This window comes from Pteropus vampyrus, unplaced genomic scaffold (assembly GCF_000151845.1).
Source record: "Pteropus vampyrus isolate Shadow unplaced genomic scaffold, Pvam_2.0 Scaffold516, whole genome shotgun sequence".
Lineage (NCBI taxonomy): Eukaryota > Metazoa > Chordata > Mammalia > Chiroptera > Pteropodidae > Pteropus > Pteropus vampyrus.
The window spans coordinates 988,952-1,009,702 of record NW_011889297.1 but is presented as its reverse complement, the minus strand read 5'-3'; the positions used below and the strand labels follow the sequence as shown (position 1 = coordinate 1,009,702).

General features: G+C 49.1%; 1 protein-coding gene across 5 annotated transcripts; it reads left to right on the top strand.

The window, feature by feature from the left end:
• Positions 1-207: 207 nt before the first annotated feature.
• Positions 208-19,632, top strand: AMER1 (APC membrane recruitment protein 1). 5 transcript variants are annotated; one of them, XM_023525009.1, is made up of 3 exons: positions 208-395; positions 6,704-6,813; positions 11,463-19,632. In XM_023525009.1, exon 3 carries the CDS (start codon positions 11,562-11,564, stop codon positions 14,898-14,900), a length of 3,339 nt encoding a protein of 1,112 aa, XP_023380777.1. In that variant the 5' UTR covers positions 208-395; positions 6,704-6,813; positions 11,463-11,561; the 3' UTR covers positions 14,901-19,632. The 5 variants fall into 5 exon arrangements, with proteins under 5 accessions (XP_023380777.1, XP_011381668.1, XP_011381669.1 ...); XM_023525008.1 differs by lacking the exon at positions 208-395 and adding an exon at positions 406-548; XM_011383366.2 differs by lacking the exon at positions 6,704-6,813.
• Positions 19,633-20,751: the final 1,119 nt, after the last annotated feature.

The following is a 20,751-nucleotide window of genomic DNA, read 5'->3' as shown; positions in this document are numbered from 1 at the left end:
GCCCGGCTTAGGGGCTGGAGTGGGAAGTCCCTAAGAGGGATTCTGCACCTTCTCCGCCCCCTGCCAACGCCACGCTTGGGCTTATTTGCATTTAAAGGGAAACACACCGAAGAAAACAGTGGGCGGGTTGGGGTACGCCTTCCCACCGTGGTGATTGGGCCACACGCCTGCCAATCCGGGCGTGGACACCCCACCCTGTGGCTATGGAGTCCGCTGGGAGGGGGTATGGGGGAGCTACCCAGAGCCCGGGGAAGGGAGCCAGTGCAGTAGGTGACTAGAGCCGCGGTGGCGGCGGCAGGAGCAGCGGTGGCGGCGCTCTCAGCCACGGCAGCCGAGGCTCCAGCCTCGGCCAGGGCGGCGCAACAGACAATAACCGGGCTGGAAACCGGACCGGGGTGGGTAAGCATTGGGGGCAGCCAAGAGGCTCCGACAGTGGGGCAGTCCCGCGTGTTCTGCTCTGGACTCCTGGAGAGGGGCTCTAGAGCTGAGCCAGTCGGAGTCTGGGCCGCTCTCCGCTCTCCTTTGGAACCCACTTTGAGGACTATCTGGTGAGGGCCAGAGCAGAGTTCCCTGGGAGCGGGTCACCGAGGCTGGGGGGTGGGGGAAGAGGGCTGGCAGGCGGGTGAGCTAGCCTGGGCCATGCCTCAGGGCCCTCAGAGAGAAGGGGATGGGGTCCCCACGTGCTGCTGGGCGATCCCAGGAGGGGAGCCACCGGCCAGCACCCCCAGCGGTGCATTTGTAGGCCGGGAGCTCTGTAGCTTTGTTGTAGCACATTGGCTGGAACAGCTGTGTTACGCGGGTATCGCTCACCCCAGCGGCCAGGCGGCCGCCCCTCCCCTCCCCTCCCCTCCTCATCTCCTGTCGCTCCCCTCTGCAGATGAAGCCAATAGGCTGGCCTAAGTCCGACGAATATTGACTTTGGCGTGGATTGGGGTATCTACGCTGTCTGCCCCCTCCCTGGGGAGCTCATTTGGGCCTGTGGGCTGCCCACTTCCCTTCAGAACCGCGGCCATGCGGCCCCAACCAGCCGCGCCCCCTGCTCCTGGGCCTCTAGGAGCATCTGGAGCCTGCCCGCGACTGGCAAGGGAGCTCTCGCTGGACCTTGTATTAGAGCAGCAGCTCAAGCTAATCCTTGGGTTAGAGCTGCAAGGCCGCTTTGTCTCCCCCCTTGCCTCGCCTCCTCTCTCCTGGGAGGGCACTGGCCACATTTTTCTCTCCAGATGTCTGTTTAAAAATAGCGATAAGCATGGCGTTGGGATGGGGGTTTCTGTTCCAGAGGCCGAGAGAACAATTATTGTAGTAGGGAAAGCACCGGCTGAGTGCGAGAGAGCTAGAGAAGCAGCCAAACCCTCCAACTTCGCAGTTACTTAAAATACCCAGCCCGCCAGCCGCTGTCATTGTCTGCTGCAGACACCTCTGACACTGGTGACTGTCCGACTTTGCCTAGGCTCCCCGGCCCTCAGGGGCTGTGTCCGCCAGTCGCGCCACAGCCCAGGCTTCCGGGCAGCAGCTGGACGGGCCCCGCAGAGCCGGCCTCCTTTGGACCAGGCTCTTGGAGTGGGCCGCAGGGTCAAGGCGAGCCTTGTCCCACACACGAACACCTCCCTTTGCGGCTCTGCTTGCCTGCTGCCTCCGCATGGGTATATGCAGGGTGGAGGGCACTGTACTGTTGGAATCCTTGCCCCACCCCTGGAGATTCCAGCAGAGCCCCCTCCCCCAAGTGCGGCTCCCCTCATTCGGCTCCGCCCACTACTCAGTCTCCGCATAGCCTTGTGCCTCTGGCAATGGACTCTAGGCCTTTCTGAGGAACAGGAGAAAGGGAGCGACCTAGGTGGTTGGCAAAGGTTCTTCTTGAACCTTTGACCAGCCTCTGAGGGCGGAGAACCCTTTGTGAGGAGACAATGAGACCCAGTAAATCCCTCACTTGGGAGGAAGGCTAGCTGGGGACCTTTGTGACACCAGCAAGTACTGTGGATATGGTACTACACTCACCTCCTCCCACCACGACTAGTGCCAACACAAACCCCCTACTTGCAGCTGAGCATCTCCATCCCAGGGCTAGACCTGCCCTCTGCCCTGCCTCAGACTAACAACCACCTGACATATCTGTCCTATATAACTTCTCTCCCCACATCCAAACCCACTCACCCTACACTGTCCAAATTCTCTTTTCTCTCTGGCCCACCCTCTTAGTGCTGTTCCTGCCTGTCTCGAAACCCATGATGACCTTTATTTTTTTTTTTTTTTTTCCTCAGAACTCCTGGCTGCCCGAGTCCCTTGGGCACTTTTGGGCTTAAATTATAATAGGAGGCAAACTACAATTAAGTTTCCCTGCCTCTACTTTGTCTCCCTGATCTCGTGGATGTCTGGGTTCTCTTGGAAATCCTCAGAGAGGTTAATGAAACCTGAAACTCAGCCACAACACCTTCAAAGCCATGCATAGTAGTTAAGGAATGCTCCAGGAGGACTTGCTGTCTTTGTAGAGCTTTTAAGAAGAACTTTACCTCTCCAATTTGCACTTGTTCTAATCCATATGAAAATGATTAGAAAAAACACTCAAAGCTCAGGTATTTGAGTGTGCCTAAGAAGGATGGAGAAGGGGGATGGGTTGCAACTATAAGAAAAAAAAAATAAATCATGATGTCTCCCTTTGACAACAAGTTCAGGATCTGGGCTGCCCAGACTTCAGACTACACATACCTTTGGTTGCTGATTCATGAGCCTAGAGATGATCTATGAGAGAGATGGGAGATCTGTATATGCAGGGACATCCTCCTGGGAAGTTGCCAGAAAGTAGAGGATTTTGGCTAGGCAAAGGGTAATGGTATACACAAAATTGAGAATGGGATGGGGAACCTGGAAGGCAGGCTGAATGAGATGACAAACTTTTCTAGTAGAGATTGTATGACTCTAAGGTAGAGAGGAGGTTAGTGTCCAGTGGTGTGGGTTTCCAAATGCCAGGCTGTGGAACTGGGATCAGATCATGGGGCAAGGGGACATCAAAGAATGGGGAATTGGGAAGTTTTGATATTTTTTTGTGTGTGTGCAAATATGCTAGAATAAATTGGAGTTTTAGAAAAGGTTTTAGAATGGGGTCTTAGAAGAGGATTAGAAGCATGCCATAAGTCTGATAGGTAAGAGGCCACCTTTGGATCTAAAAGTAGAACTGGAGGGTAGGCTCTCTCTAGAGGGAAATTGTATGGTGTCAGCCTCCCTTTGGCTTTGTGGGGTTTAGGGAGTGGGAAAGAGAGAGCTTGGAGCCCACGTACCAATGTGGTGGAAGCTAAGTGTCCCCTGGGCCTTCAAGGAGCACCAGTTTGAACTTCTGTGCTTACAGATGGGAATCCTGAGCCCTGGAAAGCAACAGGGACTTGCTTAAAGTCACACAGCATTTAGCAATAGAGGGATAGGCTGATGACTACTGTGCAGTGGCTCTTTCCACTTTATCCCACTGTCTCCAATGGCCTTCATTTGACACACATCTCATTAAACAACTCTTCATCTCATCTCACCCGTTAGTCAAGAGTGAAGGGGTGCTGGCTTAGCTTGAGAACCCCATCGGGGAATCCCTCCTCCCCTTCCATGTCTCTTTTGCTTCTCGATCTTGGTCTGCAGCCTGTTGGGGGCTAAAAGTTTCAAAAGGAGGGGAGGTAGTTGGAAGATGTTGGCAGTTCAACGATTCTCTCCTAGTAGTGGGGGTTTTAAATTTTTTTCAAGTATTACATTTACACTCTTGGAAAGTATGGGGAGGGGAGGATGGGCAGGAGGAGACCAGCTTTGCTCTGCTGGTCCAGGGAAATAAGGGAATGAATGGAATAGCAGCAAACATGGCAAGTCACTTCTTGCTTACAGAACCAAAGAGGAAGAACAAGCTTCCAGCCCCTTCACTAACTGGCAACTTGAGGCTAGAAGAGGGCATTGCCAGTGCTATTCCATCAGTTCCCCTGCTTCGAATCCTGTCCAGACAGATAACTAGGTGATAAACGTAAAGCCCTCAGAGATGGCATTTCATAGCCCTCCTGTATCACTCATTCCTGCATTACCCATGTCACTGCCAGGAAGTTCTTTCTTAGAGATAATCTGAGCCTTTCATGCTATACTTAAATTCTGTGTGTGTGTGTGTGTGTGTGTGTGTGTGTGTGTGTGTGTGTGTGTGTGTGTTGGAGGTGGAGTTGAGAGCAGCTGGACACTATTGCTCTTCAATAGTGGCTTAACAATCCATTGGAGATTTCATGGGCATTAAACCATCTCTTCCACCCCCAACTTCTGTTCTCTGAATTAAATAATCACAGAGCTTTTCATCTTCTCTTCTTGGTCTTAATTTTCAAACCTGTGCTTGTGTAAATATATATCTTGCAAAGCAGGCAGGGAAAGCAGAACCACTGCAGAGATGCAGGTGCCAGCTGAGTAAGGGTACATTACTCCTCCACACCTCCCCTTTTAGGATTAGGGGATAATATGGACAATGGAGAAAATGGCTTGAGGGTCTTAGTGGAATCAGAGGCAGGCATGCTGGTGCTGTAGGGGCATTTGTGACCCTTTTTGATCTGCATTTCTTCTTGCAGAACTTTCATTGCTTTCATCTCCTGCAGGCTTTCCCACCCCCCCCCCTTGGCTTCCAAGCAGATACTAACCCCCATTCTCCAGCCCACATTCCTTAGCTCTTCTTGTTAGGGGCTGCAGCTTTTCTCACGGGAAAGAGGGCTGGGCCAGGCCAGTTGTGTTATCCCTCCTCTCTGGACAAATGAGAAATATTCTCAGGGTTGTGGGGTGCAGAACACCTCTATCCTATAGTGGTGACCTGGGCTCAACTAGTCCCAGAGAAGCCTAGGATCCCCTAAAAATCACATTCTCACCATGCCTCTTGACTTAGCAGCCACTAAAAACGTTATCACAAGATCACCCTTGCTCCAGCTTCTCACTAAATGTGGGTCAAGCAGACCCTTGGGTCCACTCTTCCATTTCTAGGTGGAGAAACTGAGGCCTAGAACAGGGAAGGGATTTGCCCAAGTTCACATAGGAGCACAGAGCTCCTAGACCCCAATTCAATGCTTCTTCCTTTAAGCACACTGATCCTTATCCCCTCCCAAGCCTCAATTTCTTTAGCTGACCTCTTACATAGGTTATAGTTTGTATTTGGGAGTGGATACATAGAAAAGTCAAGGGTCTCCATTGTTCACTTGGCCTAGCTTGTCCTCTGCAGGCTTCCTTCTGCTGCCTCATTACATCTATTTCCCTGGGGTTGACTATTCTCTTGTTCTTCATCTGAACTGGGGTTGAGGGTGAGAAGTGGAGTGGCACCTGTCTCCAATCTCACCCTTGCTGTTAGTACTGACCTAGGGGAAGCCTTACTGTGTAGGCATGGCATCCACCTCAGATACATCCTCTCTAAGGAGGTTTGGGAGCATGAAAGGGAAGTAGCAAGTAGGTGGCCCTAAGAGCCCTTGTTTTTCCAGGTGAGCTGAGCAGGGAACCTCAGCAGCCTGAAGAGAAAACTGGGGCACCAAGAAGACTTACCAGGAAAGCTCATTTTGAGGGGAGAGGTAGTGTGTCTGGATGACCACATCTCCCAGAGTGGAGAAACACTTGTGTATTGGGGACTGGGGCAATGGGCAGAGGACTGAGGCTAGGAAACCTGGAGGGGGCATGAAGGGCAAGTCTTGAAGGTCAGGCAAAGGAGTTTGGCCCCAATCTTGTAGGCAATGTGGGATAATTTGGTAAGTGGAGGAGTGATGCACTGAACTCAAGGTTGTAAGAAAATGAATCTGGCAAGGATGCGCAGGATGGAAGAGATGAAAGGGAGAGGCGGGGGCAGGACTTTAGCTTTGAAGCAGGGAGGGACCACAGGGAGCTCAGCCAGAATGAATTACCCAAGGCCGAATAATGTTAACATCTCAGTTGAGAGGCTAGTGGTTGGAGAGTAGGAGCCGAGTCGAGAGGGCCCGGTGGAGGTCTGTGCTGCATCTAGAGTTGATGGGATGCTCTCTTGAGAGTGCCCTTCAACAGAAAGGCTGAAAAGTAGCAGAGGGGTGGTTGCAGAGGTAGTTTTGGTGGGGCTCTGCCAGCAGCCTCTACAGCTCTACCAAAGGGTACCAAGCCAGGCAGCCCTTCCTTCAGGTCTTGAATGGATGGTTTTGAGATTGGACCTTGACTGTGGGCATTAGAAATGGGTGATTCACATTACAGATCTTATCGTAGGTCATTTCCTTTAAACAATAGCTCATATTTTGCATCTTTGTCCCCTGTTGGCAGGTTTCCATTAGAACCTTTTGTTGGCTGCTCAAACTTATCTCCCAAGAAAAAGCAGAGTAGAGGAACATGTTCCACTGTTTGGGAATGGTGGTGGTGATGGGGTGTTGCTGATGAGAGCAGCCACAGTCTGTGTTGGCAGCCCTTAGATTCTGAAGTCAGCAGGCTTTCTGGAATGTGCTAGGTGAGGCCAAAACAGAGGCAGCCAGTGAGGACTGGAAATGCTGCAGAGAAAGCTCAACTGGGTTGGGAAGGGGAGGGGGGATGGGAGGAGGAGATGATAAGTCTGTGTGAGGAGAACTTTCACAGTCCTTGCTTTGTCTTCCTCTTTCGATTGGGGGCCAGCACAGTGTAGCAGATTGGCATGGTATTGGGACTCAAGAAGCCTGTGAGCTTGTGTGGCTCTGTCATTATCTGGCTGTGTGACCTTAGGTAAATCTTTTCCCGAGTCTAGGCAGTTTCTGCCTCCATGACAAGGAGTTACCATTCCCCACCAGACCTGATTAATGGATTTCTGGGAAGGATAAATGACGCATGAGATAGTGGGGAGCTTTTTATAAATGGGTAAGTACCTGAGTTGGGTGAAGAATATCTATTTATTTGCATTTCCTTTGATATTGTTACTTTTAGCTGAGTTTGAATTGTTGACCTTTCTGGCCTGGGCTAGAGAATCTGGCTAGTTGAAATTCCCAGATAATCCAGAGCTATTAGCCAATATTTGACTGGAGGCAAGATTTCGGGTCCCTGAATATCAAAGTTTGGCTAAAAGAGCAACTAAAGCCTTCTGTGAGATAACTACACAGTCACTCTCATTTATCATTTGGGAAACTGAGGTCCAAGGAAGTTTGATTACTTATCCTTAGAGCTCTGTGGAGCACCCTACTCAACCCTGACTGAGATAGTTTTGCTGCTAGAAATTGTCCAATTATAGTTTGAATAAAATATTTTTAAAATTAGTTGCTATGTTTGTGAGCCTCTGCTACATAACACATTGTATTTGGTACTTTATATACCTTAGTTTTATTCCTTATAATAGCTTTAAGAGGTAGGCATCTCAATAGTTTCATTTTCCAGTTGAGTAAACTGAGAGAAAGAACTTACTGATTTCCCCCAAGTGGGCAGAGCTGATTACAGTGCAAAACTGGCTGACTCGCTAGTCGGAGGGACACTCCCTATCCTGACCATTTCTTCCTTAGCCCACCCCCCCATGCACAATGGCAGATGTGCCCAGAATGGGCTTGCCCCCAGGAAAACTGTGTGGAGGAGTTCTGAGGAACTATGACTTGTTGAGACCATGCCTCTGGAGTTACTGCATAAATCCATACACTTCTTCCCTGAACTTGGCCTCCTCTAAGTTGGCTGAGCTGGTCCCAGGAAACTGGGCTGGAACATGTGAAGATCAGGCTGCAGCTGCTTCCTTCTCACCAAGAAGGGTCCATGAGGCAGATTTATGGCTGGTCTCCTGTCTGTGTTTTGTGAGGAGGGGGAAGGAAGAAGCTCTACCCTCGTGTCTAGGCTTCCACCGGTCTCAGAATGGACTGAGTCTGGCCCTGGGAGCAAAGATGGCCACAGCCCACACCCTGCCATCAAAGTAGCAGCTGTGGCAAGCCCCTGCCAGGGACCACAGAGTGGCCTTAGAGGGTTCCCTTACCCACCAGTCCGCCTGTAAATTAGACAGCCATACAGGTTGAGAATCCCAAGGGTTACAGGGCCTTGCATTTGGTAGAATTACTTTCTTTGCAGTAACTAGGATGGGAGCCAGTCCCAGCCTGGGGGAGCTGAAAAATCTGTCCCTTGATGTCCACTTTGCCTTCTGCCCCACCTCACTCTCCTGGCCAGTGAACTCTGTGTCCCTGAATAAAGGCAGCATAGCCCACTGGGGAAGGACAGCACTGGGACATGGGGTGGGTAGCAAGGAAAGTGGAGAAGGGACCTGGGCCAGAGGTAGCTAGGTGGGGCTAGGTTAGGAGGAAAGCAGACAGAGACACTGTGAGTGGTTATGGGATAGGGTACATTGCCCTAGGGGGAACTAGGTAGGGAGGCAGAAGATGACCATGATCCCCTTTAGGAGGAAGGCCTAAAGCTGCGGGTAGAGAATCTCAGTTCCAGGACACAATCTTGCCTAGTTTACCCACTCCTACCACATCTGCAGAGGGCTTTTAAAACTGCCCTGATGAGAAGACTTTGTATAAATCCACACACATGTCTTTAAAATCCCCATACCTGGCTCTTCCTCAGTGTGGTCCAAGGCAGCTGATCCCTCAGGCTCACTGCAGTAAATGACTCACCCAAATGAGTAGTCTTTTACACGTGATCTGCTACTTTCTAAGTAACTAGGATCTGACCTGGAAGATGGTAATAACAGTAATGCCAGTCTTTCTCATTTGCACTGAATTTTACAGTTTACACAGTGCTTTTGGTATCCATTATCCCATCTAATGCCACACTACTGCAGTGGACTGGGGAGATAAAGGGATAAATAGAAGAGACCTTTGATCTCCTTTTCAGAGGGGGTGATTTGGTCTGTTCAGGGTTCCCTGGCATGGCCTGGACCCCAGTCCTGTGGCCCATGGCTTCTTCTGCAACATACTGTAGATGCCTGTGGCAAGGAAGGGGATGATACTGAGAGCAGTGGGCTGGCCTCTACCTCAATGAAGCACAGGAGTAAGGACAACAGAAAGCCCAAAGGGACTTCCCCTTAGCCCTAAACCCAGCAGGACAATGCATCCTTTGGTTCATGAGGATGTCTAGACCCATACAATTTTTCACTCGGCCCTTGGTCTTCCATGATGCCAATCCACACTTTGTAGTCTCACCCATTCCTTCCCCTAAATCATTGCCATGTCTACTCACTTCTGTCTGACAAGACTCATATTGAATGCCTCCTCCTCAAGGTAGCTTTTTGGAGCCCACAGGTTATCTTTCTATCTTTCAAATTTATCCTGGGATATGATAACAAGGTATGAAGAATGTTTACCCTCCACCCAACTTAAGCAATAATGGGGGCTCTTTTTGAAGGCCAGCATCATGCTGTGCTTTCATACAGGACTCTTCCTGTTAGCCTAGAAGCTCCCCCAAAACAAGCACTAGGGATTCCCGCTTCATGACCTGCCTTGCAACACTGAGCTCAATGTCTATCACTTACCAAATGTTAGTAGAGATTTGTTTCATGAATTCCACAGAGGAGAATACAGTTTCACAAACAGTACTACTACCACTCCATTTTCCCCATACCCAACACCATAATGACAACACTGTCAGTAATTTTAGGGCTGAGTTTAAAAATATCTGTGCTTTGGAAAGTGGGGGATTCAAATACATGATAGGGCTCCTATTTCCATCAGACCACAGGGCAGAGGACCCTGAGTGGTTGTACAATTGTATATTTGTTAGATATTTGTTAGGGGGCGAATGGTACTGTCTGTTATGGGACTATCAGTTTCAGGGCTGAGCTGGAACAATGTCATATGAAAATATATCACATGGCGGGGGGAAAAAACTAACCTGAGCAAAAAATGGCAATATATATCTCTGCAGAGAGGAGATCAGATTAATTTTATTTTCTCTTTTATTCACTGGATAACCAGCCACTATCTTGCCCCAAGTTTGATATTCATTTCTGCAAAATGCTCCTGATGGAAGCCTGGATCACACTGATGATTGAACTATTAAGCCAAGCAAGGCTTAAGGCACAAAATTAATGTTTGCAAGACAGGATCAGGGGCTCTAGGAGGGTTCTTCTAATGAGGTCAGAAGCTAGAGTATAGCTGCCAGTCTCTCTTCAACCCCAGTGCTGGTCTGTAGTCTCCCACTGGAAGTGAATGTGTATCTTATTTCCTTGACAACCAATCACAAGGTGATGTGCTGGCCAGCTGCTCCTGGGACAACAGTGGTGCTTTTGCCTCTCTTTCTGGCTCCCCACAGCTGTTCCCTTACCTATCCTAGCTCCCTGTCTACTGGTGGCTATTCTACAGAGAAGGGACACAGAGGAGAGGGACTTCCCAAGGAGGGGTCATTGGGTTTTAGCAGGCTGGTCACTGATCCAGCTGTCGACCAGCTGTAGTTACTGGAATGAATACATCAGACCTGGGAGTGGGGACATGTGTTATAGCTAAGGGTGGATAATAGCTAGCCTTTCTTTTTATTCCATCTCTATAGAATTCGAATGTTTGAAGGATTGTGAGCCTAGACTGTAAGGGTGTGCCTTGCACTAGGTTTATTATTTACACGGATGTTGAGAGCCTAACTCCTAGGCCAGGAACATGAATCTTATGGAATTGTGCCTTCAAGGAGTTCCCTTTCTAGATGGAGAGCTAATAGGAGCCAAAATAATTGTGGAGGGGCGGAGTGGATAAGAAACAGTCTGGCTCATGGTTCTAAAGTGGAACTTGGGGTTCCAGTTACTAAGGGCCACATTAAAATCTCTTCCTAGCAGGACAGTCAATAGAGAGTCTGACTTATACTTATCTCTCATATAACCACTATTGGGGAGGTATTGCTAGGCCTCTTGGACTGAGGATAGTGAACCCCAGAGAGTGTCTTGCTCCAAGGCCACCATGCACTCTTAGCAGATCCTGGATAGCAGCTCTGGAATATGGGTCTGTGAGGCAGGTCTTCAAACATGGTCTTGCAGGTCATTTAAGGAGCCTGTGGTCAGGAAGTGAAACTTCAGGTCTACTTTTCTTTCTATCCCTAGGAAAAATGTCAGTGAGAGCCCAAGCTAATGTGAAATTGAGGTCTAAACCCCACAGAGCTCAGTGAGGACTCAATGGGCTGTTTTGCCAGATGCTCTTAAACAATTCAGTCATCAGAGCTGACCTCTGACCTCTGTCCTGCTTTTTCTGCCTCTCGCTATCCTACTCCTTTGACAATCTCTCCTGTAGCCAATAACACCTCTGGGTCTTTCTCATATCTGCAGTTTCCTGTGCTCAGTGCTCCCCTGAGATTAAGGTGGCCTGAAGGGTGTGGACCCAGCATGGAGGTAGAGGTGATTGCTGCCTATTGCTCAGTGTAGGATTTCACTGCCTTGGAGCCCAGAGGAGGCTGGCCTAGCAAGCCAAGCATATGGAGTGCATTATGGTTTTCCTTACATTTTCTCTTTCACTCTGGTTCCACTCAAGCCTAAAACCGCAGACACCTGTGAAAACAAACTCTGCCTGGATGCTTGCTCACCAGTACTGTCTCTCTGTCTTTATCTCTCTCATGTTTTCCAGACCCAATAATGATGCTTCCTGACTGATGATGTTATAACAGTACCTGGAAGCCAGAAGGCTGCATTTTCGGCTGAACATAACTGAGTTGTCCCCATCGCCATGGAGACCCGAAAGGATGAAGTTGCTCAGGCTAAGGGATATGCAGCCTCTGTGGACACCCAGGACCAAGAGACAGAGAAAGGAGCCAAGAACAAAGAAGCTGAGACAATGGAAGGGCCAGAATTAGAGCCACCCTCATCTGGCCCAAGTAGGCTGAAGAAAACTGCGATGAAATTATTTGGTGGCAAGAAAGGCATCTGTACTCTGCCCAGTTTCTTTGGAGGGGGACGGAGTAAAGGTTCTGGGAAAGGCAGCTCCAAGAAGGGCCTTAGCAAGAGCAAGACCCATGATGGCCTGAGTGAAGCAGCCCATAGCCATGAAGAAATTGTCAGTGAAGGACCTAGCTTCTCTCTACCTTTGCCTGAGTCACCCTGCCAACTGCCCAATTCCCAGAGTGCCCACGGGGCTTTGGAGACAGACTTCAGTAGCAAGGCGTCTGTGGCTATAGCCACAGAGAAAGCTGAGACTGAGAAGGCACTTTCTGTGCCCAAGCCAAAAAAAGGCCTGAAGGGTTTTTTCAGCAGTATCCGCCGTTACCGAAAGGTTAAAATCTCTGGGGCTGAACAAAGTAAGCCAGGGGCCAAGGGGCCCAAAGGGGCGAGAGCCAGGCCTCACGAGCATGCAAACTCAGCCCTTCTGTCCCATGCCGAGGAAACCCTCCAAGCCCCAAGAAAAGAAAAGGCCAAGGCCCAAGATGCCTCTAGACCTAAAGTTTCTTCAGCACCACAGTCTTCTCCAGCCGCCACAAAGAAGACAGCCTATAAAGATCCAGAAAAACCCATGGAGGTCTGTGCCTCAGCACTCCTGCAACTCAAGCCTGTCCCTGAAGCCAGTGGCCTAGAGGAGCCCCACAGCCCAGAAACAGGAGAGAAGGTGGTGGTAGGAGAGGTAAATCCACCCAATGGCCCCGTGGTAGACCAGCTGAGCCTCCTGTTTGGGGACGTAACATCTCTGAAAAGTTTTGACTCACTGACAGGTTGTGGTGACATCATAGCAGAGCAAGATATGGACAGTATGACAGACAGCATGGCCTCTGGAGGCCAGAGGGCCAACCGAGATGGGACCAAGCGAAGTTCCTGCCTGGTGACCTATCAAGGAGGTGGGGAGGAGATGGCCTTGCCAGATGATGATGATGAGGAAGAAGAGGAAGAAGAGGAGGTAGAATTAGAGGAGGAAGGAGAAGAAGTCAAGGCAGAAGAAGATGATGACTTAGAATATCTATGGGCAAGTGCTCAGATGTACCCAAGACCCAATCTGAATCTGGGCTACCATACCACCACATCCCCAGGCCACCACAGCTACATGCTTTTTGACCCAGTTCAGTCTTATCCTGGCCTAGCTCCTGGGGACCTTTTGACTCCTCAGAGTGACCAGCAAGAGTCTGCCCCTAATAGTGATGAGGGTTATTATGACTCTACTACACCTGGATTTGAGGATGATTCAGGTGAGGCCTTGGGGCTTGTCCATAGGGATTGTCTGCCCCGAGACAGCTATAGTGGAGATGCCCTTTATGAATTCTATGAGCCAGATGACAGTCTTGAGAACTCCCCACCTGGAGATGACTGCCTTTATGACCTCCATGGTCGCAGCTCTGAGATATTTGACCCCTTCTTGAACTTTGAGCCCTTTTCTTCCTCTCGGCCACCTGGAGCGATGGAGACAGAAGAAGAACGGCTAGTGACCATTCAGAAGCAGTTGTTATATTGGGAGCTTCGGCGAGAGCAGCTTGAGGCCCAAGAGGCCAGGGAGGCACGTGCCCGAGAAACTCACACCCAGGAAGCTCATGTCAGAGAGGCTCGAGCCCAAGAGTCCTGTGTCAGGGAGGGCTGTGCCCAAGAAGCCCGTGCTCGAGAGGCCCAAGTCCGAGAGGTCCAGGGACATCAAGAAAAGCCTATCATGGAGTATCAGATGAGGCCCTTAGGGCCATCAGTAATGGGCCTGGTGGCAGGGGCATCAGGGGCTTCTCAGACTTCCCACCGAGGAACCACCTCAGCTTTCCCTGCCACTTCGAACAGTGAGCCAGACTGGAGGGACTTCCGTCCTCTGGAGAAGCGTTTCGAGGGAACCTGCTCTAAGAAGGATCAAAGTACCTGCCTGATGCAGCTATTCCAGAGTGATGCTATGTTTGAGCCAGACATGCAAGAAGCAAACTTTGGAGGATCTCCCAGGAGGGCCTACCCTACTTATTCACCCCCTGAAGAGCCAGAGGAAGAGGAAGTTGAGAAGGAAGGGAATGTCACTGTGAGTTTCTCGCAAGCCCTCGTTGAGTTCACCAGCAATGGGAACCTATTCTCCAGTATGTCCTGCAGTACTGACTCTGACTCATCCTTCACTCAAAACCTCCCTGAGCTTCCCCCGATGGTGACCTTTGACATCGCTGATGTGGAACGGGATGGAGAAGGCAAATGTGAAGAGAATCCTGAATTCCACAATGATGAGGACCTTGCAGCCTCCTTGGAAGCTTTTGAGCTGGGCTACTATCAGAAACATGCCTACAACAACTACCGCAGCCGATTCTATCAAGGTCTGCCCTGGGGTGTGAGCAGTCTCCCTCGATACTTAGGACTGCCTGGCATGCACCATCGACCTCCACCTGCTGCCATGGCCCTCAACAGAAGGAGCCGCTCCCTTGACACTGCAGAGACCCTGGAGCTGGAACTCTCTAATTCTCACTTGGCCCAGGGCTACATGGAGTCTGATGAGCTTCAGGTTCGGCAGGAAGATTCAGATGAAGAAGAGGAGGAAGAATGGGGCCGAGACAGTCCCTTGTCCCTCTATACTGAACCTCCGGGGGCCTATGACTGGCCTGCCTGGGCTCCCTGTCCTCTCCCAGTGGGGCCAGGCCCTGCCTGGATAAATACCAGGCAGTTGGATGGTCCTTCAAGCCAGTCTCCATATGGGCAGGCAGCCTGTTGTGTAGCTCCTGTGGCTATGTCAGTGTTGCTATCAGTACCAGGGCCAGAGCCAAGGGCACACAGGGAATCTGAGCCTCAACTAGCTCGGCCTTCACACTTACCACTGCCCATGGGCCCTTGTTATAACCTCCAGCCACAGGCCTCCCAGAGTGTGAGGGCCAGGCCTCGAGATATACTGCTGCCTATTGATGAGCCCAGTTGCTCCTCCAGTTCTGGAGGTTTCAGCAACAGTCCTGTGCCCCAGGCCAAGCCTGTTGGCATCACCCATGGCATCCGTCAGCAGCCTAGGGTCCGGCCTGAGTCCCTACAGTCTCAGCACTATGGGACTTCCAGCCTTGACCTATCAAAGGAGAGGGCTGGGCAAGATGCCTCTCTCCCAACCAGCTATTCCTCCACTGCCATGAATGGAAACCTAGCTGAGTAGTCATCTTCAATTCTGGAGTGGGGGCATGGGGCCTAAGCATGTGAATGGGGATCAGGGGTTGGGCAGAAGGGTTGGGGGGTGGGTGCTGCTGTTTAACTTGAAAATCCTTTTGGCCAAGGAAGGCTCCTATGAGTTTTCACCTTTGTTTTCCCACTTTCTTCTTCTGCCATCTGTGGCCACATTCAGCTCAAGTACATCTGCCCTGGAGGCAGCTGCTGTGTTGCTGCTGCTGCTGCTGCGCTCTGGTTTTTGCTTTTGGGGTTTCTTCTTGTGACCCATGCAGGTTTTGGGATGCTGTAATTTTGTGCCTATTCCAGTTGCAGAGTTAGTGATTACACACACACACACACACACACGCACGCACATATATATCATGCATCCTTGACACAGACTGAACTCTTAGCGCCCCCTGCCACGTTCCCCCCAACCCAGTGAATGATGAACCACTGATAAACAGCCAGGTCTGCACTGCCTCCCATGTGGGGACAGGGGCCTTGTTTGCTGTTAGCAATGTGAAATTATGGTACAGATCCTCCCCATCTCTACTCCCTTTGGTCTTGGCATAGCTGCCATTACATGAAATGACTATAATACATTCATCCTAGCTAGCTGTCCTGAGTGGATTAAGTAGCATATGTCTCACTGCCTATTGCTGTGAACTCTGACATGATAACCGGATGGGGGCTTTTTAATCTGGCCTGCCATAGCTTCGGTTGAAGACAAAAATGCTAATCCCCTTAATGGAGTGATCAAATTTATCCAACTGCAGACAGTAGACAAAATAGGGTTCTATCACAGACACTGCCGTAAGTCTTGAGCTCTGGAATGATAGGATTTTTTCCTTCTTCCTCTTTTAAGCTTGTGACTTCCTGAGTTACAGATACCTTTGAATTTTGATTCTTTTCTCCTCCAAATGAGAATTTCATAATCTCATCGCAAAGAATACATTCTTTTAATTGAGGTACAAGAAGAGAAGTAGCCTAAATTAAGCTTCGCTATAGGGGTTGGGATTTTTCCAGATTGCATGGAAAGGATAGAAAAAGGTCTATTTGTCCCAGCCAGCAGGACAGAGGATTTCAAACTTTGCAGAGCTTGAGGCAGCCCAGCTTCTTAGAATGGAAAATTGCCTCCCCCCAAAAAATAAAATAAAAAAAAAATTCCTTATGCCTTTCCCAGTCCTTCATTTGGATGCTGTAAAGAGTAACACTCCTAAGAGACAGAATACCAAAGGCATGTAGGCTGCTGTTTTGGATTCTCTAAAGAGATTTCCTCCTCCAATTAGATAAGTCTTTAGCATGATCAAAGGACTGGACTTCTTGAGAGGAAAGACTGTGACCTGCCCTCACTCTGCCAAGCTTGAAGACTCTGATTTGTATGACAGTTATGGCCCTTAATGGAATGAATGGTACCCTCCCTTCTCCTGCATCCACACAGCTTTCTTGTTAAACTAGCTTGGAAAAACTGGTGGGGAAAAATTGCTGTCAGGAAAGTATTGCAACAAGCTAATCTTACCAGGCTCAACCTCTCATTAATCACTAATACAAGAGGGTTCCTTTTAAATTTCTTTATTGGAAATAGCATATGGAACATTTTTTACCTGGATGTATTGACCCAAATTATAATCCTTGCCCACCATACCCCTGTTCTTGCCCTCACTCCCACCCATTTCCTTGCTTGTTAAGAGAAGAGGTCAATAGGGCTCTTACGATTCTTGAGATATGATAATTTGGCTTAGGAATAGCTGCTGTTGACCCCCTGAATAACAAAGGTGACTTTGTGGGCAAACTGCCCCTTGGCCAGGAGATACATTTGTGCTGGTCTTTGTCACCATTTATCAGATTGGGGTTGGCCCAGTACTGCTCCCCCCAAAATCAAGCTTTGCTAGTAGAAGCTGCACTACTGGAAGCTCCACATAAGTTTTCATGGCACCAATGCCACTGCTTAAGGGACCCAGACCAGCTTTCCAGATGATTTTGTCAGCATTGTGAAGAAATGTGTCAGTAATGGAGCTGAAAAATAAAATAGGGTGAAGAAGGCCCTCCTCATTACCAGGAGAGAAGTGGCCAAATTCCAACCTTCGGTCCTCTCATCAAAGCTGTCCCTGGGATGGTGGGGCTAAACGTGGCCTGGCTTTTTGGCAGGAATTAAACACTCACCAAATGCCTTTACAACAGGAGAAAACCCACCACTTGCCTCCTCTGTCTCTGATTGTCCCTTAGGGCAGCTCAAGCTCCTGTCTGGATGTGGACTGTGGCAGCCACAGCAGGTAGTAGAGCCATCACCAGCCTCTAGAGCCCACTGGGCCACTAACCTTTCTGGGAAGAGAAAAAGTAGGTGATCAGCCTTTGCCGAGGGCTGAGAGCTGCCCTTCGTGACAAGAGGGCAGCAAGAGGTGCTACCTCTGAAGGGAGCAGTCATAGCCCTGATATTATTTGCTGGGCTTTGGAAGGTTGTATGCCACAGGGTAGAGACTAGAACTCAGCAGCAGCTTATAGTTTGGACAACATTACTTACTGCCTGCAAGTCTTTTCACTGTCCTGGCCAGCCCAGGGCAAGATCCTCACCAACAGAAATGGGGCAGTCAGGGTGCGTGGCTGCAAAAGCAGACTCCTCTAGCAGTTCATGGCCAAATTCCAGCTGCAGCCTAGAAGAGGAAGGAAGAGCTGCCTGGGGACATGTGGTGATGGCAGTGCAGGGTGACACTGAGAGAGCCAGCCAAACTCCAGGCTTCTCCCCAGACATAGGCCAGTGCCTGCTTGTCTGGCACCAAATATGCCCCAGACTACTAAAAGTGTTGATGTCAAGTCCACACTTACTAAGCTGTGACCAGTTGAACACCATATCTTGGGATAATGCTTTTAGATGTTACTTCAAGGGAAGATATGACTTGAGAAGAGGTGGCTGCCCTCATCTATCTACCCAGCAGGCTTATCTAGTGCCAGACAGCCCCAATCCTGAGAATTCTCAGATGAGACTGGTCCTTGGGCGATCAGTGACTGTGGATATAAAAGGCTACCTAAGAGGCCTCTCCCAGGGGCACCGGCATCTCAGTGCTTTAGCGCCTTCAAGGAAGCCCTGCCTTAGGGCCTTCCCTGCCCATCTGAACTCAGCTTGGGCATCAGTTCATTAGCCTCCTGGGCCAAAGTCTTTCGTCAACACTAGTCTCTCTCCCTCTTTTGTGCTGTACCAAGGAGGGAAGTAGCTTCCAATACCCAGATGTGTTTCCCTTATCCTGCTGCCAGTGGCTTTCCCACCCATCCCATCCTACCTGCCTTCGGCCCCTGGGGCCCTATTGCTAGAGGGAGGCATGGGGGGTTAGCAGGGAGACTTCAAGTTTACCCATGTATATGTTGCATCCAAGTTGTTATATATATATATATATATATATATATATATATATATATATATATATATATTCAATGATCTATTTTTGTATTGTTTGATTTTATATTCATGCAAAATGATGTTTATCAATTGTTCTTTTCTGATATATTTTATTTTTAAGCGGTGCTGTTTACAGTTTTAAGCAAAACAAAGGTGACACAAAAATTGTTGCTGCTTGTGCAGAGGGCTGGGATCTCAACTGCCCAGGGCCCTCATTCTTTCCCCTCTCCCAACTCCTGATCTATTGCACTGTCCATCCCCTCCCTCTATGATAGGGACAGCAGAAGATGCCCAGGTACTTAGAAATTCCAGGTGACTCAGGCATGTGGAACCTGGTAGAAAGCGTGTTGTTTTATGGCTTTATTTTATTTTTTGGATCCTGCACCTTCCCTGTTTGTAGACCTTCTGGAAGTACTTGTGTGTTTGTCTTTCTCTCTCTTTTTTCTTCTTATGTTTTGCGCTTTTGTTTTGAAACCAGAGTGCCCATGTTTTGCTATTTGTCACACTGAATTTCTCCAAAGGAGCATTTTTGGGATGGAGACATTCTTCACTCAGTGGGGAGGATAGAGGATTTCAACTATGCCTTGTCTTCTCAAGAAGTTGGGGTAAAACAGATGGCAGTAATGCTTGAACCATCAGGAATTAGCCATCTCATTGAGGAAATCCTTGCTTGGGACTTTCTGGGAGTTCAGTTGATTGGGAAATTCACTCAGAAGAGACATCGGGTAACTTCTTGATCCCTCTTGCTTCTTTGGGGGAAATCTCTCCCCTTATCACCATTTCTCCTCCCCTGCCTTGCTCTAGCTCACACATGGATGGTACTCTGAGGAACAGTGACCAACAGGGTAATGGTTTATTGGCCTGATCCCCACTTTTTCATCTTGTAGTCACCTCAAAGAAAGAAGAAGATCTACATAGCATGTATATGTATAAGGGTTGGGCTTACCGGGAGGCAGGGCTTTAATTATTCTTGTTACTATTGGTGCTTATTTTTCCTGCTGTATATGGGGGTGGGGGTGGGGGGCAGAAACCAGGAATGTATATTTAGGTCATGTTAAATAAAATGGCTGGGGGATAGAGTGAAGAAATTGGGAATTTCAGTACATCCCCACCCCAGGTGTAAGAATTCTTTCTCTCCCACTATGGAAAGGGGAGCATGACCCTGGATGTGCCCTAGCTGCCACTTCCCTATTCCTGAGACATCACGGAATTGCCTGGATTGCGACCTTTCCAATCCTAGTTCTCACTCACATCTGGATATCTTGATGCACTTCCTGTTTGTAACAATGTATATGTCTTTTGCTGAATGCCAATAAACTGGGTTCAAGATGGACCCCCAGTCACTAAAGTGCATGCTTGTGGTTTGTTCCACAGCAGTATGACTCTGACCCATAGTTTCTAGGTTTGCCCTTGAAGAGAAATGGAGAAAGCAAGGAGTTAGAGGGAACTCCCAGAAGGAAAAACAGAAGTCAAAGCTGAAACTGAAAGTAAAGGAAACTTCAGTTCTTTATCCAAGCCATGCCCTGCATCTCAGTATGATACTCTGTTGGTAAACTCTCCATCACACTCTCCATACCTGCCAGGGGCTGGCTAGCACTTCTGAAATTAGCTTCAGTCCATGCAAATGTGCTAGACTCCTAATCAGCTAGGAGGTAGAGGTGTGGACCTCCTACTGATGGCTCCATCAAAAGGATGTGTCTAATGGTGAGACTCTCAGGCCAAGCTTCAGGAATGGCATCCTTCACCCAGGCCTAGGGGCAGAGATGAGATGCTGGTCAGGCAGCTGCCTGCCACACCTATTCAATCACTGGGCTGAATGGGAAGCATGTAGCTTCTGCCCAATATTGTAGGGAATGTTATCTGGTAGGCACTAGAGATTTATCATAGCAATAACCCAGTCCCCTGGTCACGTCCAGATTTCTCAGCATGTCCTAACCTAGGCAGGAATCACTTGCTGTTTTCTATTACCCACACAGAGGACTACCTGTGCCATCAACTAGGAGAAGGAGATTGTGCTAATGGCTTTGATTTCTCTATTTCAAACTCTTACCCTTCACTCCTGACAAGCAAGGTCGACTGACACCTGCTGGTGGGCTTCCTTTAGTTTTACCCAATTGCCATGTCCAAGCCAGAAAGCCTGAAATAAAAACTGCTTGAAAGTGTTGTAGACAGTGATGCCACAAACACAATTGGAGAACTCCCTGGGGCGCCTTCCCAGATTCAAAAGAAGCTTGGTGTCCCCCAGGACCACATGTGTCAAGCAAAGCCAAAATAAAGCAAATTAGTAGGAAAGAAAAATGAAAACCTCCTGGGAGGGAAGTTGATAATTCATAGAAATTGAATTCTCTGCCCTGGACTGCTCACGAAACAAAGAAGAGAGTCATGTTTGCTCAGGGAGTTTTGGGACTAAAACCTTCTGGGAAAGTCTTATTACGTCCACTGGAAATTCTTAGGGGTGTGGAATCAG

Bases quoted from the DNA above. Each gene is read 5' to 3' on its own strand.
- AMER1 (XM_011383366.2), top strand. From the start codon at position 11,562: ATGGAGACCCGAAAGGATGAAGTTGCTCAGGCTAAGGGATATGCAGCC.